The sequence below is a fragment of the Leptodactylus fuscus genome, chromosome 7 (genome assembly GCF_031893055.1).
Source record: "Leptodactylus fuscus isolate aLepFus1 chromosome 7, aLepFus1.hap2, whole genome shotgun sequence".
Taxonomy (NCBI): domain Eukaryota; kingdom Metazoa; phylum Chordata; class Amphibia; order Anura; family Leptodactylidae; genus Leptodactylus; species Leptodactylus fuscus.
Window position 1 is genome coordinate 45,509,527 of NC_134271.1, and position 27,696 is coordinate 45,537,222.

At 40.6% G+C, this 27,696-nt stretch overlaps 1 protein-coding gene across 1 annotated transcript in view; it reads right to left on the reverse strand.

Moving 5' to 3' along the window:
• Nucleotides 1–27,696, reverse strand: part of ADCY7 (adenylate cyclase 7) — a 68,863-nt gene that overhangs the window by 39,561 nt on the left and 1,606 nt on the right. The window contains exons 2-3 of the mRNA XM_075281860.1: nt 18,104–18,301; nt 7,080–7,241 (exon numbers count right to left, since the gene is read on the reverse strand). Of these exons, the coding sequence (XP_075137961.1) occupies nt 7,080–7,241; nt 18,104–18,301 (360 nt within the window). The remainder of the gene's footprint in view (nt 1–7,079; nt 7,242–18,103; nt 18,302–27,696) is intronic.

The window sequence follows — 27,696 nt, forward strand, 5'->3', positions numbered from 1 at the left end:
GGTTACCCTGGACTCCGACTTATCCTTCAAGTCACACGTTCAAACCCTCAACACCTCCTGCCGCCTCCAGCTCAAGAACATCCATCGAATCCGCTCCTTCCTCACCCCTGAAACTACCAAGATACTTTTCCATGCCCTCATAATCTCCCACTTAGACTACTGACACACCCTTCTCCATGGACTCCCAGCAAACACCCTTGGCCCCCTCCAGTCCACCTTAAACTGCGCTGCCCGCTTAATTCACCTCACCCCCCAATCTTCATCGGCTGCTCCCCTCTTCCAGTCCCTCCACTGGCTACCTATAGCCCAGCGAATTGTGTTCAAGCTATTAACGTTAACATTCAAAGCGATCCACAACCTGTCCCCTCCATATATCTCTGAACTAATCTCCCGCTACCTACCCACACGTAACCTCAGATCCTCCAACGACCTCCTACTCCGCTCTGCTCTCATCCACTCCTCACACAACCGTCTCCAAGATTTCTTTCGTGCATCCCCCATACTCTGGAACTCCTTACCAAGACACATAAGACTGACCCCCACAATCACAGGCTTCAAGAAGGCCCTGAAGACTCACCTATTCAGGAAGGCCTACAACCTCCAATAACACTATCACCACACCACCATCTGAACTGTCTCCCTCTCTCCTTCTGTCTCTACCCCCTTCCCTCATAGATTGTAAGCCTTCGCGGGCAGGGCCCTCAACCCCACTGTGCCAGTCGGTCATTGTTAGTATTATATCAACCTGCATATTCTGTGTATTGTATGTAACCCCCAAATGTAAAGCACCATGGAATTAATGGTGCTATATAAACAATAATAAATAATAATAATTCCTCCACTTCTATCAGACTGCTGAAGATAGAGTATATTATTCAACCATCTCCAATTTGCTCGACATGCCATTCCATTCAGTGTAACAAACCCCAGACGTTTTCTACTATTCAGTGGATATAGAATAACTTCAAATTACCAGAATATCCCTTTAATGCATCCAATCCCTTGTTTCCAGTGGTTTAAAAGGCCAGAACATATTTAATTTATTTATCTAACATGTAAATGCCCTGAAATTCTAAAATGTCTAATATCCCCAATACTTATACATTTTTTTTTAAAAGCAGACGCCCATCATAGAGCTCAGAACTTTACACTGGGTCACGTCAATGCGAGAAGCATCAAAGAGTAATTTTTTGGGAGAGTTCCAAAATTGAAGTCTGAACCCATCAGGCATTCATGGCATATCGAAATTCCTTGATATAGGAATTCTGCTTCAACTCTATGTGTAGGGAAGAAATTAATTTAGAGCTTTGGAAGATAAATGAATTAGATCTAAATTTGACCCCATTGCCTTTCACAGCACGGAAGAAAACTATGTCAAAATGGTATAATAATCTTCCTGCATGGCAGCCAATGTCAAGGATCGCTCACAGTGTATTCAAAACCAAAGGTTTTCATGTTGATAATGGATATGTTGACCTATGTCGTCATTTATGCTATATATAGTACCACACGCATTACAAGGATGGGAAGAATCCTCTAAAGCTACTACAGCAGCTCTCTGCTCTCACTAAACAGAGAAGGTGGGTCTATGTGAGAGACCTAATAGGGTATATTGAAAGGAACTGTAGGAATTTGTCCTATTCTCACTTTATAGGCGTTTTTCCTTTCAGTTAAGTTTACACACATGACTTGTAAAGTAGATACACATCACAGAGAGGAGATACAGGAGCTAACCCTTCCCTTCTGACAGTTTTATTATAGGCTACAGACAAACTTTGTTAAAAAAAAAAATATTTAATATTATTGTAATATATGTATTTCAGGCTAAAAGTTTTCAATAGGTTCTCATTTAAAAAACAAAAACAAAACACAACAGGGGCAACACGGTGGCTCAGTGGTTAGCACTGCAGCCTTGGAGTCCTGGGTTCTAATCCCACCAGGAACAACATCTGCAAGGAGTTTGTATGTTCTCCCCATATTTGTGTGGATTTCCTCCCATTCTTTGAAAAAAAAACAAAAAAAAAAAAACATACTGATAGGAAAAAAACAAAACAAAAAAAAAACACGTACATTGGGATCCTTATATGGAGCTCACAATGTACATAAAAAACAACAAAACACTAATTAAAAATGAAATTAAATCAAACAATAAATGAACTCAGCATGAACTGGATAAACTAACACTCCTACAGCCTATTGGATAGGTACATTATGTAACCTAAGGGTAAACGTGGCTCGTTCACAGATATTTTGCAACTGCTTTACAATGGAGTGACCACTAGTAAATGGATAACATTTTTAGACATTTTATGATACCAGTGCATTGCTATCGCTATACAGTCGTACTTTAGAAAGCTTCAGATTTCAAGACAATGAAATATTACAAAAATATAGCTGAACGTTTATTAACTAAACTCAATGAATGAATTATTAGTTAGTAGAAGTTTTATATTCTCAGTATAAAATGCCCCACAAGGTGAACTATACGCTACAATAGGTGTAATTGTCTGGTTCAGTAGGCTGGTCTGCAGAGGATATGAGATCATGGAGCTCTGCCTTGTAGACTCATTTTGCAGCCTGACTCACAGTTCTAGCTGATCAGCATAACGCCCTGGCTGCCAGACTGCTGTGTAATCTATAGGAAAACAATACAGTGCAGGCAAGCATGGCAGTCAGTGAGGTTAGCAAAAAGGAATTTAGTGGTCATCTCCGCAGTGCAGTCCCGAGAAAAGTTTAGCATGTGCTTGAAAATTTGCTGTACTCTTACTTTTTAATAACCTGCTAATAACACGCCTGTTCATTTCCATGTTACATTTTTGTCCGCTGTGTTTCAGCAAGCATTCAATCAAGTTATGTCTACTTTTCCGTTGTGGTGTTCTTATCCTCATATTAAAACCTCATAGACCAAGAACAACAAGCATTTTCAATCTCGTGTGTCCTTTTTGGTGTGATATTAGCAGTGTTTCCCGATGCTTTTCTGCAGTTTTTCCCTCAGCTTTTTATCTGCAATTGTTCTGGACTGTGTGTCCTTAACCTCAAGAGGTTTTCCAGGATTAGAAAACATGTCAGCATGTAATAAATGGAACCGAATTATAATAAAACGCACAACCTACAGACAGGTGGACAAAAGCAGCCCTTAGGCTGAAGTCACACATTGCCTAAAAGCTGCATTTTTGTTGCAGATTATTCTGCATATTTTTTTCAGCCAAGCCAGGAGTGGATTTGGCAGAAGGGAAAAGTATAAGTATTTTTCATTTCTTCTGAAGCCTATTTTTAATAAATAAATAAAATTGTACAGCTAACCAATATAAATCCTCCATTGGTGTAGGTTTAGATGCCCTGTTATAAGTTCAGCAGTGCACGGACAGGGCTCTGGTAGATAAAAACAGAATGAGGAAAAATGGAATTATGAAAAAATAATTCAGTCGTCTCCTATAAAAGTCCATCATGCTAAAAGAACACAACACATGGCGCATCAACACGTTTCGGACTGGTAATTCGGTCCTTATGGCAAAGTCTCTCCACACTAAAACCACAATACTTATATACTCCAAGAGTAATTCTACATTCACATGGCTGTGCATGGTCATCATATGGCTGCAATAACGTTAATTGTATGTCAATGGGGGTCATTCACATACACTAATTTTTTGACAATCCGTCAAAAAGGAACAGTCAAAAAATTGGTGATGTCCTATCTGTTTCCGTTTTCATAAATCTCTCATATGTATGATGGATCCGTGAAAATGAACTCCCCTTCGGGAGTACTGAGGGTGTATAACAAAAATTGAAATGACAATAATATACCTATAAATCAAAAAAATAAAATAAAAAATAATAATAATAATAATAATAATAATAATAATAATAATAATAATAATAATAATTATATATATATATATATATATATATATATAACCTCATTCAATAATCTAGGGCACAAAAAAAAAAAAAAAAAAAAACAACAACAATTGGTGAAATTATGTTTCCATATTGTACTCTTGGCTTCGGCTCAAAAACATGCAGCAAAATGTACAACAAAGAAAGCAGCTTCTCCAACGTGTGGCCTCAACCTGACAGGGCAGTGGTACACTGGGGAACAATCTGCAACACAATTTCTGTGAAGTTTGATTTTTGAGCTTATAGTTTATTAGACATGCTGGTTCAAAACTGTAGTTAGTTTTCTTCTATCACGTCAAGTGTTTTCTCTACCAAGTATCCCCTGCTTTTTGTGTATGTGGGACAGCAGAGCTCGTGAGAAGCATTGGGTGCTGTCAAATTGGTCGCCAAGATCTGACCTGAAACCTGGTGATTCAACCATTCTACATCAGCCACTTGTCCTCAGAAAGAACATTATATTTCCATCTCTGCATATAAAATTGGGTCTCATGAAACAATTCGTTAAATCTTTGCCAATTAAAGGAGACTGTGTCAAGTATCTCATTTTGGCATTTCCTAGCCTGTCATTTGAAAAGATAAAGGACAGTGTCCGCAGATTCGGCAGCTTGTTAAAGATGAACATTTCATCAGAACAATGTCAGAAATTCAAAACAATGCTTGGCTGTCATTCAAAAACATTGTTAAAAACTTTCTTGGAAATACACGAGCACAGAATTACACCAAATTTGTCCAGAAACTCTTGGAGAGCTTCAAGCTGCTTGGTTGTAACATTGCATTTTTTACATAGCCATCTTGCTAACTTCCAGGGAAATCTTGGTGCAGTCAGTGACTAGCAGGGTGAGCGATTCCGCCAAGATTTGAAGGTCATGAAGGCACGGTATTAAGGTAGATGAGATGTACATATGATGGCTGACTTGTTGGAGCATCAAGCGAGAACGTCCACAGATCAAACACTCCATAAAAAGCTATAAGCGAAAATTTGTGCCTTAATATGTAACTACCGTTCGATATAAAAAACAACTATTTGTATGAACACAATTTAACTTGCAGTAAGTATTATATAGCCTTTGTATGAATAAAATTATTCTTTGTAAGCAGTATATTTGGTAAGTTTTTACTTTATATGCACCATTTGTATGACTTCTGAAGGTATCCTGTAGCTTAAAAAGTTGACGTAATAGACAAAACGGAGGTTATTTTTGGATCCAGAGGCCAAAAGTTAGTTGAAAACAAGTCACAGATTTAAGATAACGAATTTGCTGTTCCCCAGTGAATCCGCATCATTTGCAAATACATAATGATGGCGCAGAAGCCCAATGGGGCGCTCGCTGTATGATCGGATCGTGGCGTCAGGCTTTCTAATGATATTTATTGATCATGGCCTGTTCTCCTGTTACATCCCAGTGGTTTAGCCTAAAGGGGTTGTTCAGAATTCCACAAAATTGCTAAAAGCAGAGAATGCGGTGAAATAAAATAAAAAATCCTTGTACCCTGGTAAACCCCCTGCTGCACCAGCCCTGACGTGTTCCCTTAGGTTAAACATGGACTGGCTGCAGTAGTCAAAACTGAGACATATCCCCAAATGGCAGAACACAAACATGTATGCTTTATATATCAGAGATCAAGTCAATTAGCTAAATTGTTTCTTTTTTGTAATTATCTGTAACAGCTACTTTAATATTGCCTCCTACCCCCTCCACTAAACACACAGAGGGATAGACAGAAAGGATTCATGCTAATCTTATAACGGAGGTACAACTTTACATTCGTGTAAGAAAAGTAGAAGCTTTCCTGCAGGAGCAGACATGCAGCATTTACGTCATTACTTCCTCTCTTACTCATACAAAAAAAAAAAAAAAAAAATACTTGCATATAATTACATGCCAGGAAAATACACTGATACTCTGGGTTATGTACAGTCCAAACACAGAGTCATACAAAACCAAAAATAAAACTTATGTCCTGCTCCCTCACCCCCAAACACTTGGAAACTGCACCTTCTAATGATCAAGTGAAGAATGTGTCTCGTACCTTAGCCATCACATCATATAAAATGATTTATTTTAATTTAATTTCAATAAATTTGTTAATAAAATTAATGTACAATAATTAAAGAGGCCCTTTCACCACCTGGGAAACATGCGGTTTTATATACCGCTAGAAAGCTGAAACGACTCCCCCCCCCCCTCCAATACCCGCATATGGACGAGCACTATCAGGAGGGGAGAGGGCGTTCCTCCCCGCTCTCACAGTACGGCGCTATAGGTGCTACTGTAGAGAAGGACGTTCCTGACTGACTGTCAGAAACACCCTTCTGACAGTGAAGAGCTACGGTACTGGCACCGACAGCTCTTCACCCGGGGCATAGAAAATGAAAGCCGATAGTGTGCTGAATTCTGCGCACTGTCAGCGTTCTAGCGGTATATAAAACTGCATGTGCCCCAAGTGGTGAAGGGTCCTCTAAGTAATCGTTAGCACTAAAAATATTGGCTGAGGACATATCCACATATCGAATACCCAAGGGGACAATCTTCACTTAATCCTTTTAATTTGTGTAGGTTTTCCTTGTCGCTTCAAATGCTGGCACAGAAAATACTTTAATGTGAAATTGGTCTTAAACTGTAACGCTACATTCACACAGCAAGGATTAATGGCCGTGTGATGTCTTGTTTTTTTAACGGACATCACATGGTAGCATTAGATTTGAAGCTATTCATATAACCGCTACCATTGACTGTCAAAATATAGGTTTTCCTCTTTGGCCATTTTCAGGGATCCCTCCATACACTCCAATGTATTGGGATCCATGAAAACGAGGTCCCCTCGGGTGCAAGACAGCTGTGCAAAATGGAAGTTTTTCATGACAACTTTGCACCTCAACCATCAGAATGTAGCCTAAATCTACTGACGCTCTCCTTCCGATCTGACATTAGGCACAAGGAGACATAAGGAGATGTGATATGATATATAGGACTTACTGTATACTGATTCACAGGACCCATGCAAAAAGATTCTGGGCTTCAGATGGTTGCCTCTTTAATTGTACGCCACATGTCAAATTGGGAAGGAGCACATCAGTGGAGGTATACTCTAACAACCGATAGGCGCTTGGACCTTTAAATCCCCAGATATCTGGAATTTGTCACCTTTGTTTTTCTGGGCATGGTGAATAAGATTACCTCAAATGCAACGGTGTCGCGGGTGTTTTGGTACGTCAAGACTGTGATACTGATAACAACAATGTGGGACATCCCGGAGATTATACCGATAATCAGGCAGGCTCGCATCCCCAAGGGCAGCATAGTGTACACCGAGAAGGTTATAAACAGGAAGAATGGCACCTAAAAGAAACATACAGAGAAGGTTATGGAATACATATATACGAGTACATCACTGATACTTATATGGTTAAAACTATTAATATTATAAATGTGAAATGTTTGTGAGTTTGTGACTTTGGATGTTCGGATGTTTGGCGGTCAATCACGCAAAAACCGCTCCACCGATTTGGCTGAAAGTTTCCACAAACAGTCACTACACTCGATTGCGCAATAGGCTACTTTTTGTCACAATAGCGCACATACGTTTTTCCCAGGACCCCCACAAAATCCAAACTCACATCACTATCTCTGCAATCTCACACACTTTGGACCATAGCAAGCCACAAAATTCATATTACCCTCTACAGCAGAGGTCAGCAACCCCTGGCACACGTGCCAGTGGCACTCCTGCCATATTTCACTGGCACGCCAGCAGCACAGGACCTGCAAGAGTTAAATGAAGTCTCTGCTAGAGCTGAGGCATAAGGGCACTCCCCTTTGAGAGGGGTGCAGGAAACCCAGGGGGTGGAGCTTCATCGCTCAAGTCTCTGCCTGCTATAGTGATAGCTCCTGCCGAAGCTGCTAGCAAACTGAAAGTAAGAAACACACAGCTCCCTTCCTGTAGTTCCTATTCTCATTAATGTCAGCCATTTGGGGTTATTAGTTTAGTGTTAGTAACGCCATGTGCCTCACATTAATAGGAATAAACCCCATCATGTCCCTCATATTAACCCCTGTGTGCCCCATATAAAGGTTACTAATATGTGCGACATATGGAGGTAATAACAAAAGACCTCAGTAATGAAGATACTTCATTATTACCTCCAAGTCACTCACATATCAGTAACTAGAGATGAGCGAGTACTGTTTGGATCAGCCGATCCGAACAGCACGCTCCATAGAAATGAATGGATGCACCTGGTACTTCCGGTTGGTCGTAGTCGGCGCGCTTAACCCCCCGTGTGCCGGCTACGTCCATTCATTTCTATGCGAGCGTGCTGTTCGGATCGGCTAATGTGAGGGACATGATGGGGTTAATTGCTATTAATAAGAGGCGCATGGAGTTACTAAACTGTCATGCACAGGGCCAGACTTTATGTGGCTTGCTTGAGAGTATCCTGTGCCCAAAACTTACATGTACTGGCGCAAAATAACAACTCATACAATGTCGTATATCGAAGTATATTAACCTGAAATACCTCTGTCCCAAAGACACTATGTACAGTTTATACCAACACCGTATAGCGGCTGAAATATAAATTACATTCAACACAAAAGTCTCATGTGTTCTCAGAATTACAGCAAAAACAAGATACAAAGTTACATTTTATATCCCATACCTTATACACAATACGAAAACCTTACCCGCGCCTGTATATACCCACTTTCACAATCACCGCAGACGAAGTCGCGGGTACCAGCTAGTGATAAATAAAATAAACTACTGTCATCCACGAGATTTCATTTTATTTAAAGCACATCAGAATATTCTGAAAGTGCAAGGACACCATTCACATCAGACTCCATTGCCAATGGAGCTTACAATCTAATTCTCACTCTAATACATACACATGACCATAGTTGTTTTCAGTATATTGTCCACTATTATGCATCTGTAGTTTCCGATAGTACACAGAGCCATTTATTTCTATGGCCCCATACACACGTCTGTAGCCTAACACTTATTTTGTTAGCACCAAAGAGACCCGAGCTGCACTGAAGTCACATACTCAAACAGATATAAAGCCACCTTAGGCTACGACCCAACGTAGCGAGCCGCAGCAAACCAAAAAAAAAAAAAAAAAAAAACTGTTGTAGAACCACATCGCAATTTTTTTTCTGCAGCGTTTTTGACAAAAAGTCTGCAGTTTTCTTCTGCAGACTTTCTGCCCTATAATACCTATATGGAAAACCAGCGTTTGTTTGTATAGCGGCATGCGGTAATTTTCTGCTGCATATTTTTTCTGCAACGTGTGGATTGGATTAGACAGAATCCCATTCACTTTGCAGGGACTGTAAAACGCAGTGGTTTTTGCTGCAGTGTTTCTGCTGTGTTTTCACAAGTGGGGCCCCAACCTCCATGCTAGGTTCACATCTGTGTCAGTCTTCCTAGGACGGACTGCCACAGATTCTGTTGAAAATTGGGGGAGAGATAAGTCCTGCACAGAAGACTTTTCTCTCCGCTAGTTTCAGTATAAAAACAGTGGACACCCATTGGACCCCATTATAGTCTATGGGCTGCACTCGTGTTTGTGGGTAACTGCTGCTTTAATGAGCTGGCTCATCACACACACACACACACACATAAATATACCGTAACAAACTGAATATATAATACCATAAACCCAACAAGGATGGCAAATATATGTGCTGTTGTGGAGGTTATTAGAAAATCCTTTATCTTTTCCTTACGGCACTACCTGGTAGAGTAACATAGACAATAATACTTTTCAATTAAGGCCACACGTCGCAAAATGTAGCTAATAAACCACCATTAAAAAAAAAAAAAAAAAAAACAGCGGAATAAAATACAGCGAAAACACTTGCAATTTAGACTGCATTATGCATTTTTTCCTGCCTCATACAAGTCTACAGAGAAAAAACAAACATTTTTGCAAGTCACATTAACATGCTGAGTTTTTTTTCAGAAACGCATGAATTTTGTTTTCTGCAGCATTTTTCATTGCAATTTGGTGTTGAGGGAAGACTAAAACCTTGTTTTATCAAAAATATATATTAATGGTTAGACCACGTAACTGTCCTGTAAATCTCATCTAGGGAGCCAGCAGAATTCTTTGCCCAGCATGTGGCTACAGCTCTAGTAGAGTAAGTGTAAGTTCACACGGGGTTTTTTGGTTCAGGTTCCAGACCAAAATACAGGTAGCTGTGACTGGATCCCGATGCACTGCACCAGTCACTCACTCCACTCTGGATTATTCCCAAATGAATGGGCCTAGTCAGGTGGGAGAGTCTTCCGACTGATATCGTGAGGCGAATGAGCAAGCCGCTTCTTTTTTCCAGGAGTCGTTTGATTTCAATGGGAGCTTTCTTTTTGGTTAGGATTTTGAGACAGATGCGGCCTCAAAATCCTGACCAAAAAACCCCATGTGAACTTACCCTAAACCCTAATAAACACTAGAGGGGGCCTTTCTATGAGCAGGTAACAATTTTCAATTTGTCTGAATTTGTTTTGAAATCTGTTTTTTTTTTTTTTTTTTTTTTTTTTAAATGTAGATTGTGAGCCCCACATAGAGCTCACAATGTACATTTTTTTCCCTATCAGTATGTCTTTGGAATATGGGATGGAAATCCATGCAAACACGGGGAGAACATACAAACTCCTTGCAGATGGTTTTATGCCCTTGGCGGGATTTGAACACCAGGACTCCAGCGCTGCAAGGCTGCAGTGCTAACCACTGAGCCACCGTGTGGCCCCCTTATGAAATCTGTTTTTATTGAGAGTTTTTGAACATTTTATATAACAGCATAAAACAGCATCTTTATGGCTCAAGTAAAGTGTAATTCTAATGCTCAGAACAGGTTACATGAAAAGTAAGAGATTTTCTTGGCAAAATGAGAAAAATAAACACGTGATAATAAACAGGATACAGAGATATGTCCTAAAAGTCTATTTGATGAGATGGTGGGGTGCCCTTTCTAGGAGAGAAAAAGACAAGTAAACATATCCAATTTGTCTGAATTTGGACCCTGAAATTGGACTAAAAACTGACCCTGTTTTCTTTAAGAGGTAATTCTTTCTAGATAAAAGAATACAGCTTTGGACATCTAGGGAGTCAAAGTCCCTTTATTTAAATTAGAACATAAAGAAGGAAGTAAAATCATTGCTGGAAATGAAAACCAGTCACTACCCAAGGTAGGAAGGAAGGGTGAAGTCCAAGAACAACCCTATGATCTAATACTGTCAGATAAGAAGGATCAGAGCCGAAGAACTGGATTTCACTAAAGCAAATAGAACAAAAGCTGGACCCAAGACTTTAAATGTGGCCTTCATTTCTGTGGAGAACAAACTATAGATCCTAGGGGAAATTTGAGAATGGATACGAAGCTGGATTCTGGAAGAGGGTTTCATGAACCTTTAGATACCTCGGTGTTACGATAACCTTCAATTCTCAGATCTTTGTCTATTCTTAATTGAAGAAGTCCAAAATTTTAGCAACATTCTGATGTTCTTTAGTAGTAGAATGGGAAGTCCTAGGCTTCAAAAAAATCTTTTCAGTTTCTACAATAGTTAGCACATGTTATATTTTATCTACCATTCAGAAGGACGTTGATGATACTGCAGCCACCATTAGAGGAAGCCTGGAGAGTAGTACTTGAATTTGTCATAGAGGGTATAAAACTCCACTAATTCCTCCAGTTCTCCTCCTGGGCTAGTGCACAGCTGAGGAGGCCTGCACTATACCACATACAGGATGTTGTAACTTTTGTTAAACTTGTAACTTTAAAAGAAGAAAAAAAAAAAAACCACAAAAGCGGCACCACGTCTACACCGCCCACTATAAACCGTGTCCAAATGATAATGTCAGGTGCTGGATGTTTTTTTACTTGCTACCAACCGGATGGTGCTCACTGCAAAAAAGATGTAGAATTATTCATGCACAAAAAAAAGAAATAAGCAGGGCACTCACCGGGGTGCTTCATTTAAAATCGTGATCCTTTATTTCATCCTTCTTAAAACACTTTTCTTCGTCAGGCTACGTCCGTTTTGAGCCTGACAAAGTGCTGAGTGCACGAAACGGACGTAGCTTGAAATTGTTGCTTCCCCTCTCTTCCTGTGCAAAGTGTTTTAAGAATGAAATAAAGGATGAAATAACGGATCAGGATTTTAAACGAAGCACCCTGGTGAGTGCCCTGCTTATTTCTTTTTTTGTGAATAACTTGTAACTTTACTCAAGGTAAAGTGAAAGATTACAGCTTTCTCACATGGAGGCACAGTTCTTCTAATAAGGAATTAGAATAATTGAAAACTCTGCCATGATCTTGGTAAAAATGGGAGGGTCTGCTGAAAAACTAAAGGGAAAGTTTCAAAGTGGAAATGCAGAGTCAAGATACGATCACAAAATTTCAAAAAATGTGTGATCTTCTGCAAGGGGAAGTTTTGCTGCTGTGAGGTGGGCATCAGCTTAGTGCCCTGTCCATCACATACTTCGGCAGAGTCATAACTCCAAGGACCATGTACAACTAAACCACAGATCTAGAACTGGCACACACTCCTTTGATATGTAGACCAGGTCGGGACAACCTTATTTTTCATGATTCTGCCTGTTTTGCAGAACCGGATTGACTGAAAGGTTTCTAAAACAGGTCACACTCAGGCTCCCTACACTCTGTATTCCTATCTCTAGCAAGGATCAGAAAAACTCCTGGTCTCTTCACCTACTCCAAAGCTTTCTGAGCCAAGTCTCTCCCTTCCACTCAAAGTGGCATAGCCCATTTAAGTGATTAAAAACATTAAATATAAATATATACATATCTGCCCAAACTCCTGAGCACACACAATACGCAGCACCATAAACTATATACATTTTTCAGCACTCTGGTGGGATGTTGCAAAAGATTCAGAGCCCTCTAGATCTTAGAGGTTTTTGCTCAGCATCCAAGCAGCGAGACAGAGATGATGAATGGATGACGTATCAGAAGATTTGGGAGTTTCCTATACATTCCTTGTGACAGCTGAAGCAGAAAAGGGAAACCATGACCTCCTGGCCAAGAACGTAGTGATTAAGATCAAGTCTGCCATTTTCAACACCTTTGAGAACGATGGAAAACCACACAGAACCCTCATCCCATCCCATCCTAGCTGAGTGAATGTATGTTCTCCCGTGCTTCGGAGTTCTCCACTTCTCTTTTCATTGAAGAAGTGATAATTCTGTTCTCCATTCTGTAGAAGTTAGAAACTTTCTGTTCCTCTTAGGTTAATGGCTGTCAGAGAGGAGATGCATCTCTGGGACCAAAGAATGGAAAGGAACCATGACACTCCCTTTGAAAGATTATTTTTTCCAATCACGAGAGAAGGTTGGTTCACTGAGGGAGCTTCACTACCAGGGTCATGCAGAGGCGGGGGGGGGGGGGGGGGGGGGGCAGGGTTTCCATTTGAATTTTTTTTTGCATGACAAAACAATTTAGGCTTTTTTAGGTTTATGATTATTCTGACCATCCCATTTGGTTTGGGGACAAATAGGAGATGGAGGTAAAACCCCTAAACATGTTGTCCACTGCTGAAGAATGAACGTAACTACACTGATGTGTTGGATGATGGTCAATCCCTGTTGTCGCTACTGTAATACTTCAGTGCAAAAGTGACAGTGGTTGTGATACAGATACACACTGAACATGTGTTGTGTGTATCCGCAAAAATGCACGCGCCCATAGACTTCTATTGGACCTTCTGTGCCGTGCCGTAAAAGCACGGCCATTACGGACATGCGGTATACTGTCCGGAGCACGGTTGCGGCGCGCCACACCACTGACAAAATCTATAGTCGTGTAAGAGGCCTCATAGAAAACTATGGGACAGTAAATGGTCCACAATTTTAAACCCACAATTGTGGTGTAAAACTACGGTCGTGTAAGACCAGCCTAAGAATCAAGTTTGTTTGGGGGGGGTTTTTCTCACCTTTTCCGGCCTAAAATAAAATTTTAAAAAAATTAACCTGGACAACACCTTTAAGGTTGAGTTAAAGGTGGATAGATACCCAAATTAATTTGGATACAATATCTCCCAGACTCTCACCAAAAAAAAAACAAAAAAAAAACAAAACAAAAACAGAATTTAACTTTTCTAAGTTGCGCATAGAATTATTGAAATAAAGTACACGCTCACAATTTCGCAAACCACAAACACAATAATGTGCTACACATAGATCAGGTTAAAAATGCACACATGGGTCATTTCCCAATATACAAGCTTCTTGCTCTTTAAGTGAGGCCCATAGCCATGTTGTTATTGACATCGAAACAATATGGACGTATTCCAAATCCACAAGACGGACAAGTGCCCTCTGATTATTCCCACAGTTCCATAGGACGGGGAATGATGCCAGCTGCTTGTTATTCTGATACCTATTAAATATTTATTGAGTCTGTGGGGAACGAGACAATTTGGCAAGTAATACAGCCCAGTGCAGAGCCTGTCTGAAACTAAACAATGACCTGCGCCGGTCAGCCAACAATTCATTTAGAAAGAAACCAACTTTCAATCTCGTTCCCTTATTCGCAAAGCAAAACTCTCCCCAAAAGACCTGCATAAGTCACATATTCAAGAAGAGGTCTAGGCATTTTTCTAACTTATTCCTCTTCTGCAACAAGAGGATGGATGATTCGAAAACTAGAGAGGACACTGCCACATTAGCTTTCTATTGTAGGATTTATTTAGAAAGAGAAAAAAAAAAAAAAAAAAAAGATTACTAAAAGTAGAATAAAATTGACCTTTACTTTTTGCTGTCACATAAATTTAGTAATATTGATTTGGGTTACAGCAAATATCAATTAAATTCAATATAGGACTCTTATAGGTTCGGTAAGAACCAAGGATAAACCACCAGAAAAAGACTCCTAAGAGAGGCTAAGGTTCAATTTCCATCCCCATAAAATCTAACTTTTATTGATTTAATTTAAAAAAAAAACAAAAAAAAAAACTGGTGAACAAAAGTGGTAGCTCATCCCATTAAATTCATTATTACCAGTAGTGGGGACAAGACTCTATTCCCTTATATGAGCAGATAGCTATTCATTTTAGACGTATAAAGTTACTTTAAATAACAGATATTCCCTCTTATGTCCATAACTGACTCTTCAGACATGTGGGGCTCACAATCTACATATAAAAAAAAATTAAAAAAAATAAACACAAATCTACTGCAATCTGAATCCACTCACAATACAGATTATACAACAATATAATACAAAGTGGAAAGACTAAGGCCTCATGCCCACGAACAAGTGTGTAGGCCGAGGAGGACAGATTTCATAGCGGAATGCATTTGTATTAAATCAGAGTGCCTTCTGTCCCCAATTATTTCAATTCCGTTGCGTTCTTTTGTGTTCCAGTGATTACAGAGCAGGTCCAATCCTACTTTGTGACATCGGAAAGTAACAGAGCATTGGACCTCCCCATTGGAAGACCCTAGGCCGGCATACGTGTGCATGAGGCCTAGGTATGCTAGAAAACTGATAGAAGAAGGTTACAGCCCCAGCTATGGGCGGTAGGAAAAAAAGTTTTGTGGGCATATTCTGGTGACAGATGGACGTTATGATAAGGTGTCTCAAAAGGAGTCTGTCAGCAGTAAATTGGTTATAATTCTAATCACAGAACCTCGTAGGTGTGATTCTGCAGTTTCCAAATATGCCTCAGATATTTCATTTTCATGGAACTTCCATCACCTTTAACCAAGGCACCGCGGGCCTTAATGTCCACGATCATGGGCATTAGCAGTGGGTGTCTGCTGTATAATACAGCAGAGACCCCACAGCTATGGCAGCTCCTGAATGGCCACAATATTTAAATACCTGACATCCGCCGGACTATGACAGTGAATTATTATAGTGACAGGGGCAGGGAGCAGTTCAGCCTAGTCACTCTGTCCATTTGGGCATGATCCTCACAGTCCCCTGTCAAAAAGCGTTATTAGCAAGGAGACGTTATGACTAGGCTGAAGCTGCTTCCCGCCCACACTGACCATTTAGGTTACTTTACATGCGTTTTTTTATGCTTTTAGTTAGAACTTCACTTTGCTGCAACCCAAAGTTCACAGAGTCATAAATGGAGAGAGAATCACTTCATCCTACACAAGATGGTTCCTTGTAATTGTAGGACAACTCAGATGTGTCAAATGAGTAACAGACCCCTGGTAGCCAGGCACCATGGCCTGGCTGGCCAAAGGGGAAGTTGTGTGTATGTTTTATAAACCAGAGAAAGTCAAGACAGGGAACAAGACAGTACCAGAAGCATCCTATAATGGTGTAGCTGCTGTCACTCTACTAGGGAATATGCTACAAATAGGGAGAGACCGAGCCCCGACATCTGGACTATACATTAGACAGCCCCAGACAAGGTACCTTAGCAGGTCTGTGACAGCTGACTAGTCCTGCACATTTTACAGTTTTCTGCCATTCTGATTTTTGCACACTAGGTCCTTTTGTAGATGTGGATGCAGCTGCACCATCCCTGTGCTCGGTCAGGACACCTGAGCTATTCATCTCGCTCTTTGCTGACAACACCTCTTTGTTTTCAGCCAGAGCATTACAGAGACACTACAGTGCACTGGATTCTTGTTTTCTCTTCTAAAATGTCCTATTAAACTGCATTATTATTACATCATATAAGCAACCTCTTTTCAGGAAATGTAGGCCGACACTCTATTTAACTCCTTAATGACAGCATTTTTGGAATAAGCATAAGCCATAACTTCTTATTTTTACATTGACGTAGATATATGGCGACTTGATTTTGCCAAAACAAGTTGTTTTTTTCCTTTAATGGGACCATTTGGGAGTATGTACAATGCATAAAGAAACCTGTTTTTGAATCTAAGAGCTATAAGGTTTTATCTACAATATTCAACTGATCAAGCTGTGTAAGGCTACGGTCACACTAGTGTTCATGGACTCCGTCCCCCACTCCACTTAAAATATGCGGAGAGAAACGACCTGCAAGCAAGGGTAACCGCAGGTAACTGCTTTTTAAGCGGATAAGGTTTCCATTTTTTAGGTCCCCATGCTGAACCGAAGAACCGAAATCTGAATACTAGTCTGAATTTTTGTCTAAGGGCAAATTTTCTTGCAATTATATATTTTTTTTATTTAGTTTTCTAGAGTATTTATTGTACAGATGAAATAACTGGTTTAGGTGATGGAATATCAAAATGGAGATCCTTTTGATGTTTCACCATTTTTCAATATTTTCCACTAAGGAACTTGAATATGCAGGAGCAGTGAGAAGCTGCATCGCATTACACCTCGGGTTGCCGGCAGTCAGAAAATGAAGAAAAATCCCTCTTCATATTCTGTTATGTGAACAGGTCCTAAGTGTACAACTCTTTTAAAGAAACACGGTTTGTCAATCTGCATGTGACTGGAACATAAAATGTTATAGAAATGCCGCAAAGAACTAAAGAGTTAATCTCCTGCTCCATTTTCAGAGAAGGACCTGGAGGCAGCGCTTAGCTGGGATGTAAGGATAACACTCCTTTTGTCTTACTGCAGATAGGGAGAAACCTGTAACAGTATTAAAACCTATCATATGACTGTGAGGAAGAGGAAAGGACTCATGCAACACTAAGAAACAGGAGCGGAGCTGCAGTTCCAGATGCCATTGCTACAGTATACAGAGCTGGATGCTGTACACTGTTGTGGTGGCGCCTAGAGCTGCAGCTCTTCTTCCATTCACTTGACTAGGACCAGAGCTGCTTCGGCCGTATCCCTATTATATGCCATCTGGCGGCCAAAACAGGTGATTGGCACAGGGTCTGGGTGTCAGAATCCGAACAATCGGATGCTGATGACCAATCATGTGGATAGGTCATCAGTATCCATTACCTAGATAAACCATTTAACTGTAATATGAGGCAAAAGAGAACGAAGAGAAGGAGGACAGAATGGAAGTAGATATAGATAGATAGATGATAGATAGATAGATAGATAGATAGATAGATAGATAGATAGATAGATAGATAGATAGATTATTTTTCAAGTCCATGGGACGCAGACTGCAGTACTGAGAACCGGTACAGCGAGAGAGAACTGCAGCTCAAGTGTTCATGGGAGACAACAGCTATATTATGGATAGGACATACATTCTAAAGAGGAGATAACCTTTTAGCAATGGTAATGTACAAAAATCCACAGAAATACATTTGCTTTACCTGATCCCATGTTTGGACATTGTATGGTGCATAAATTAATACATATCCGATAGTTAGAAGGCAAGTGTAGATCACCAAGGAAAAGACCTGCAGCCACTTCCGTACAAAGGATTCAGTGTATACCAATACATAGAGAGCGCAGAATATCACCAGGGCCACAAATACTGCAATAATGAAGGCAAGATGAAGCGAGGGATTCTGTAAGAGAGATAAATACATAGAATGAAGTCCAAGTAAACCAACGATAAAAGGTTAAACATACTAGGTCCTTTCTAAAATAGCAATTCATAACATAATATTACTATAATAGACACAAGCAAGGAAGGCCATTTATACGATATTTCAATTCCTATAGCTTCTCTGTCAGTAGGACAGGAAGGATAATAAATGCTGAAAAAAATGGTGGTCAATGTTTTACTGAAGGATTCAATGACAGCTGAACTCAAAGGGACTCCACAACAAAGAACAATCTGGTCTCCCCATTATAGTACAAAGTTTTTGAACGCATGAGCACACACACACGCGCACACACACACACACACACACACACACACACGCGCCCCCAACTGTAAATTTCCCAAGCCTTTATTTCTCATCAATGCAGTTTCTCTGGAAATGTGATTGGGCCCCTCTATAGTAACAAACTGGATTTTCTAGGGTGGAGCACTGGAAGAGTTTAGTAAGGACACTTTATAGATCAATATATAGACCGCTGAGCACATACCTGCAACAAAGAACCATCTACTTGCAATATAATCAGTGAAGACGCAATCACTTGCTAGCACATTCCTTTTGTTTTCAGATCTTACAAACTCTGACCTGAAGCCTGGGGCCGCTACATTTGGTGCCAACTTTACCATACATGAGATGCTTACCAATCATGCTATACGATGCACCTATGGAGTGACAAGTGTTATGATACATACTGAGTGAGTGCGCAGAACTCACAGTGACAAGACAATGTTGTCCAGATATGAGCCCTGCCCTTCACTGGAGCCGGCTCGGGTAGTGAGTACAACTGCAGGGTTGTCAAAACACAATTACAGTTGCTACAAAACGCCAATTAAATCATTATATGCAATACATGGCCATGTAAATGAGCTTAGTAACACCTGGGAGGGCCATGGAATATTTCACTGAACTGTCAGGACACCTTGTATCTCTTAGTATTTCCTGAGGCTGTAATAGAGGTTTACAATAAATATAACTGACATGTATGGTGCAGTGCTGAATCCGCACTATCATGTAGGCACAGTCACTGGCATCAATGTCTAAAAAGGACTAGTCAGTTCTCCGGGCACCTCTGACATAGTAAATGACTGCATTACCCGGAATACTTTAATACTTCCCTTTTCCACCCATTCCTCCTATGAATGTATGTACAATAAATATAGACACCCAGTCCTTGTACAAGCATTGCTGACAGTGTCCAGTGTGTATAACAGCAGTGACATTCAGTTTATTTATTCAGACAATTCCAGGAGGGATTACAGAGGAACAGCACAATGAGGAGGATCCTACAACACTGTTTTGCTACCCAAGTGCTTACATCTCAGAGAAAGCTGCACTATGATCATGTATGCTTTACACTGCAGCTCTGCTTTACCACACTGTTACAGTCATATAACTAGTTATGTGAACATTTTTGTGTGTGGATTTCTCTTTCATGTATAGCGCCAACATATCCTGCCGCACTTGCTGTCCATTGTCAGTTACTGCACCATCTAGATCTCAAAATCTAAATTCCTAACAGTATGTCTTTGCGTGGGGTTCCTCAAACATTGGCAATTTTCCCCCGACACCCCTGCACTACAATTTTATCTGAAGTATGATTCTTCACTAATAAAAGTCACGTTTTAATCTGCTTGGCTTTCAGACCATAAGTGCAGGATCACCACTGCTTCTTTTTTTTTTTTTCTAACCTATTTTAAGTTTCTGATTGTAGATTTTTTTTCTATTATCTGTACATGTATATAGGAGCTGTCATATGGCCTGAACATGCATTGAGATGTGCTTCATCATACAGGCAATAGTCCTGAGATGGTCTTTGAGATTATATATATATATATATATATATATATATATATATATACATATATATACATATACACACACACACTCACCGGCCACTTTATTAGGTACATCTGTCCAACTGCTCGTTAACACTTAATTTCTAATCAGCCAATCACATGGCGGCAACTCAGTGCATTTAGGCATGTAGACATGGTCAAGACAATCTCCTGCAGTTCAAACCGAGCATCAGTATGGGGAAGAAAGGTGATTTGAGTGCCTTTGAACGTGGCATGGTTGTTGGTGCCAGAAGGGCTGGTCTGAGTATTTCAGAAACTGCTGATCTACTGGGATTTTCACGCACAACCATCTCTAGGGTTTACAGAGAATGGTCCGAAAAAGAAAAAAAATCCAGTGAGCGGCAGTTCTGTGGGCGGAAATGCGTTGTTGATGCCAGAGGTCAGAGGAGAATGGCCAGACTGGTTCGAGCTGATAGAAAGGCAACAGTGACTCAAATAGCCACCCGATACAACCAAGGTAGCCAGAAGAGCATCTCTGAACGTACAGTACGTCGAACTTTGAGGCAGATGGGCTACAGCAGCAGAAGACCACACCGGGTGCCACTCCTTTCAGCTAAGAACAGGAAACTGAGGCTACAATTTGCACAAGCTCATCGAAATTGGACAATTGAAGATTGGAAAAACGTTGCCTGGTCTGATGAGTCTCGATTTCTGCTGCGACATTCGGATGGTAGGGTCAGAATTTGGCGTCAACAACATGAAAGCATGGATCCATCCTGCCTTGTATCAACGGTTCAGGCTGGTGGTGGTGGTGTCATGGTGTGGGGAATATTTTCTTGGCACTCTTTGGGCCCCTTGGTACCAATTGAGCATCGTTGCAATGCCAAAGCCTACCTGAGTATTGTTGCTGACCATGTCCATCCCTTTATGACCACAATGTACCCAACATCTGATGGCTACTTTCAGCAGGATAATGCGCCATGTCATAAAGCTGGAATCATCTCAGACTGGTTTCTTGAACATGACAATGAGTTCACTGTACTCCAATGGCCTCCACAGTCACCAGATCTCAATCCAATAGAGCATCTTTGGGATGTGGTGGAACGGGAGATTCGCATCATGGATGTGCAGCCGACAAATCTGCGGCAACTGTGTGATGCCATCATGTCAATATGGACCAAAATCTCTGAGGAATGCTTCCAGCACCTTGTTGAATCTATGCCATGAAGAATTGAGGCAGTTCTGAAGGCAAAAGGGGGTCCAACCCGTTACTAGCATGGTGTACCTAATAAAGTGGCCGGTGAGTGTATGTGTGTGTGTGTGATATATGTTCTAGACTTGCCCTGTGACCTGTGCAGAGGTCATTGTGCAGTGAATGGGAGTAGATAAGCCATGTCCATCACCTATTGTGAATGGTGGTGCCAACGTTATCTATATATAGATAATACCCATTATTGTAATCTTTCCTGTGCTTTCAGGACAAGAAGTGTCAGTCTATTATTAGGCAAAGAACCCTATAAGACTAAAAGATTTTTGAGGAAATTAGGGAAATACACTCATAGGAACACTCATTCCTAATAGCCGTCTTATCTAATCCTACAGCCGATCACCCCACAAAAGTAGGGCAAAAACAGCACACCACACTAAGGGCTGTGCTGTCAGCGGACAAATAGTACATAGGACATGCCGATAGCTCCTCTGTATCACCCTGTATAACAGGTTCTATTATGGCTGGTAAAATGACAGGAAAATGACAGAATTTTCTTCTTTTATTTTACATATACAGTAAATATTGGTATGGAAAAAAATAATCACAAATAGTATAAAATGCACACCAAAAATATGTGTAACAAACACGAGATTTAAACTACATGCCATTTTATGATGACACAGTTCCACAGCCCCAAGTCTCTATATTTGCGCCACCAAGGTACAAAATAGCTATGAAAAATGTCCATTTTGCAGCCATTGGGTGCCCGTTTCACGGATCTCTCTTACATTTGATTGTATTGAAGGATCCCTGAAAATAGGCAAAAAAAAAAAATCGAGCATGTCATATTTAATGGTCCATTAAAACGGACGGTTGAATAATTAGTTATGTGAATAGTCCCCATTCACGTACAGTAAATTGAAGGCAGTCATGAGATGGCCGGTTTGAAAAATAAAATAAATACATACAGGTCTCCACACAGCCGGTTATTGCTGTTGTGTGACTATGGGATTAGACTGGCCATATACATTGGATATATTGGGACAAAGTTCTAAAGGTCCTATACCAGTTGTATGTAACTATTCAAACACCCTATGTGGAGAAAAAAAAAATTGTCACAAGGTGTTTTTATGCGCCCTCCATCACTTTCCAAAAAATGGGTGTCTTGTATGCAGGGTCAACAGCAGCGCCATTGCCAGATCTGTCATCTAAGCAGATTTTCGTTAAAGGGGTTGAATTACCTTAACTCATCTGGTGGATTCTTGATGATGGACAAGGTGGTTCTGGCCTGGCTCTATCCCCCAGGACCTGTGATTGGGTCTCTTTACCCCTTCCCTCCTCCAGTGATCTGCGCTATGGAGACCGCCTGACAATAATTCATTATCAAGAACTTGCAAGATTAAATAAGACCATTTTAACTCCCAAGATGGCCCCTTTAACTTGCTTCAAGTAATTTATGTAGATACTGGGTGTACAGTGAACATATAAAAATACTTACAATGGGATACCTACTGAAAAACAAAAAAAAAATATGAAGGTGTGCTACAAAACAGCAGCTAATATAAGAAACAGATCCCGTTGTATAATATACGCCTACTTCACATCTGCGCTCGGAGATTCCATTTTTTTCCCCATTCCGCTTTAAAAATGCGAAGAGGAAAGTCTTTTTTCTCCACATTTTTCGAGTGGAAAACCAGCGAACCCTACTAAAATCTTTCTGTGGGTAACCGCTTTTAAAGGAGATTGGGTTTCCATTTTTCAGATCCCCAAGAACAGAAACACAAGCCCAGATGTGAACCAAGACTTAATGAAAGAAAGGAGACATTGCTTGGTGTGAATGAATACAATGGGGCATATTTACTAATCCTGTCTAATTTTTATACAGGGTGAACCATCATATTGGCTAATAACATAACTCATAAGAACAAGCATGTCTAAAAAGGGAAAATACACAATTGTGCAAGATATAAGGGGCAGCTACAATGGTAAATAGAGGCCGATACTTTCCTGCAAAAATATCACTATGTTAGTTCTAGAGGGATTAAGGAAAACGTGTGATTATTTTTACCACAAGTATCGATTTAAGTGACTGCTGAAAACTTCTCAGACTGCTACACTGGCTCAGAAAGAAAATGTTATGTACGGTATATGAGAAAGTTGCTGAATAACACAAATCGGCTTCTATCTGTGGGGAAACCTCTGTGCAAGTCTTACAGGTCACCTACTATATGTACAATAGTGCCGCGTAGGATAGGAACGTGGGCTGGACCTCACCAGTTAGTTTTTATTTTGCAGTATCCTAATAGGTCATATAAATAGAAGACACTTTTGTTGACAACCAAAAGTATCTCCTTAAAGTGTTAAGATACAAAAAAAAAACCTCCCTAATTGTGGAAATATATGGCAAAAATCATCAACTTTTTTGGTACTCTAACAATGACGCCTGAAGCTTCTGTAAGAAAGGCATCTTCTGGGGAGGTTTGGCTGTGTAAAGAACATTTGTGTACATCCTTAGCACTCCTGAGGACGTCGTAGGGTTGGTTATGGAATATTAATTTACTGTATCACAGGAAACACCGGAATTAAAGGGACTGGCTCAAATTTTAATGTTATTACCTATCCACATAATAGGGGAGAATTTGCTGATCAGTAGGGGGTCATTTGGAGACCACATTCCTGTAGACAGTGAATGGAGCAGATGTATGGCTCAGCCTGCCACTCCAGTCAGAAGTGGATAGCGTTAAAAATTGGGCCAATCCCTTTAATGTATAATAGAAACATATCACATTGGTCTTCACTTCTGTATGGCAGCAAGGGAGAGAGAGAAACTCTTTTCCAAATAGCAATCCAGGCTTGGAGCAACAGATAGCCTAGGTACTTAGAGTAGAAATAGCAATTTTTCTGTCTGAGGTATAATGCTGTCAAGATAATCCAGCAATAAGGGGCTGTTCACACTGCCATTGTTAACGTCCGTAGCTGTCTTCCGCCATAGGACACAGAGGATAGCTTCCATCATGTGGTTTACATTATTGTCTATGGGAACAGACACAGAATCAGTCTGTCATGTTGCTATACTTTTGTAACGGAAGAAAAAAATCCTGCATACACAGCTATATCTCCCGTTACAAAACTAAACAAACATGAAGGAAGATGGCGTCCGTCATATTGTTTACATAAGTGTCAATGGGAGTGGACACAGAATCAGTCTGTGTCTGTTCTCTACAAAAGTTTAATGTCCATTGCTGTCATCCTATGGCAGAAGACAGAAACGGACATTAACAACGGTAGTGTGAACGCCCCAATGTAGTACAGCAGTAGTTCATGAAACAACAGAATAATAGATTACTTGTAGAGCAGAAATTGAGCTCCAATCTTCCAAGGTGTGACAATAATATATATCGAAGCAACATAGCCAGTTAATATAACATACATCATAAAGCTCAAGCTAGAAAGGCAGTATAACTACTACAAATTATCAGCAATAAGGGCAGGGATAAGATCAAATGATGAATAATGTGAATATAACAAAAATCAAAACTAGGTGTTTTCCTGGGTACAACATTTAATTGAATATATGACACACACTGTACATCCTTTTAGAGTATACCAGTAGAGTTGATCAGTTTTTCCTTATATATCCACATTAAGGATAAGTTCACATCTGTGCTGATGTGGGCGGACAGGCAGACTGCAGTTATATCAGTTACATACAGAGTCCAAAGGATCCATTGACTATAATGGGGTCCAGCGGGTGTTTTGAAACTGAAAGTGGCGGATAAAGACTTTTGCCCAGCGCCCCATCCCCTTTTGGCCCAGGGTGGAGCCGGTGTTTTGATGGACCTTTTGCAAACCACCAATTTCACGCAGACACTAGATGGAGACTCCAACACAAATGTGAACGTAGCTTAAAGAAATAGCTAACTTTTTCACAGACATTTTTGTTTTGAAGCCATGGACATGAGCACACAATTCACCTTTGTATTCACAGCTCAGCCCTTGTACTGGACTAGTCCTGGATTATTCTAAGGACAGATTTAGGCCCCATGCACACAATTGCAGATAAAAGTGCGGACCCATGCATTTACATGGGTCCATACACACGTCTGCAATTTTTGCAGATGTGCATCCAGCCATAGAAGGGGTCCGCAAATTATGAAGCATGTCCCATGTTTGTCCTCATTTCCGGCACTGACAAGTGTAGTGGATCTATACAAGTCATTGCTGTTGACATACTGACGTGTTTTTGCAGATTGCTAATCAGTGTTTGCAGGAGGACTTACAGAGCTCAGCCTTCATTCAAATGAATGGAACAAAGCTACAGAACCAGACACTGCCCAATGATAACAACCATGCTGTTATTGTAAAGAAGGAAAAAATGCTTCCTAGTTTCATAGCCGAGTAATGAACAACCATCGCTTGAGAAAGTTGCAAGTGTTATGACTTATTCACAGTGTTTTCTACAGACAGCACATTAATGTATTGATTCTATGGCCGTGTTATATTAGCGATTCATTCATTTATTTACATTCCTGAAAAACAAATCAACCATTTCATTGCTCTGTAAAAAATGTACAAAATACAGATTATATCCATAGGCTGTCCATTTGTTTTCATGGACCCATAGACTTTAATGGCCCACTGTGCCCTCTTAGGGTTGGCTCACACTAGCACTTGATTCCGTCCGCAAGGAGACACCCCCCCCCCTAAACGGAATACCAACACTAAAGCAAGCGCTGTGCAGTTAAGCACACGGAGCCCATAGACCAGGGATCTCAAACTCAATTTACCTCGGGGCCGCTGGAGGTAGAGTCTGGGTGACGCTGGGCCGCATCAGGTTTTCCCAATTTTTTTTTTTTTTCTAAAATTCGCCATATTCTGACATCCGTAACTTTTTTATATGTCCGTGTACGGAGATGCATAGGGCGTCTTTTTTTTTTTTTTTTGCGGGGCCGGGTGTACTTTTTAGTTCTACCATTTTTGTGAAATGACCGTGGCGCCGGAGGGGTTAACGCCTCCGATCGGTCCTGGGACCGATCGGAGACATTAGCACCGGTTGTCTACTGCTTAAAGCAGTAGACACCCAGCAGCTATGGCGGCCGCCCGGCTCCCGGGCGGTCGCCATAGTTACACACCCGGCATGCGCCGTACTATTACGGCGGATATCAAGATGTCCACCGGGGGCCGCAAACTATTGTCCCGAGGGCCGCAGTTGGCCCGCGGGCCGCGAGTTTGAGACCTCTGCCATAGACTATAATGTGCTCCGTGTGCTTGCCCCGCACAATTCATTCGTGCGGGCAGTGCGCGGCAAGCACACGGAGCCCATTATAGTCTATGGGCTCCATGTGCTTTGAAAGCACATCACTTATAATTGCGATTGCATTCCGTCCGGGGGGGTTTCCATGTGGACGGAATACAAGCGCTAGTGTGAACCAACCCTTAGATCTGTGAAATGTTTGAACAAAAAAAAAAAAAAAAAATTTGTGACTTCTTTTCTGCCGTTACCCTTGCCCCTTTCCTGAAAAGGGGGATGTGGCAAGGAGGAGAGTCCACTGGTCCTGACAGAGTTATCGTCAGTTATGAGCTGGTGTGGATCATCTTCAATGATGTACGGGGCGTCATGTGAGCAGGGGCTTGCGTCGCAACGCATAAGGATGCAAGCTGCAGTCCACATGACGTCCGGAGCCAGGAGAGGTAAGTAACAGCGTTTTGTATGTTCCACATTCCACTTCAGACACATTCAATTATTGAGGCTTTCCGGCCCAATTTAAGCATGGAATATCCCTCAAAAACAAAAGATGCCTTACACAGTATAGAAATAAAAAAAATAAATAAAAAATTACAGGTGTAAGAACTTTTATTTTTTTTTAAGTTTTGAATTATTGTAGAGGTATGGGTTTTAAATGCAGAATATTAAATGATGCCATGAGGAAATACAACTTGTCCCACAAAAAAGTAATCCCTCTGATGGCTCTGTGAACAAAATTATAATAATTAAAAAAAAAAAAAAAAAAATTATGGCTTTTGGAATGGAGGGAATAAAAAATGAAAATTTTTCACCAGCTCCACCAACTACAACTCTTTGCACAATTTAATAGGTTCTATACTCCACATTTTTGTAGGCCCTACTGTTCCCAAGAAACAAGAAATTCCCAATAATTAATTTGTTTCAGCATCCAATATTCTATTTAGATTCTCTTCTGTCAAATGGGCGGTCATTTACTGGAGAAACCAATGTGGGACCACCCACCTGACAGTATAGAGATGAATTAGCACATTGGGTGCTAAAACTATCTACACAGATTACTTGGGAACAGCCAGGATTAGAGAAAAAAAATCCATCTATTGAAGGATAT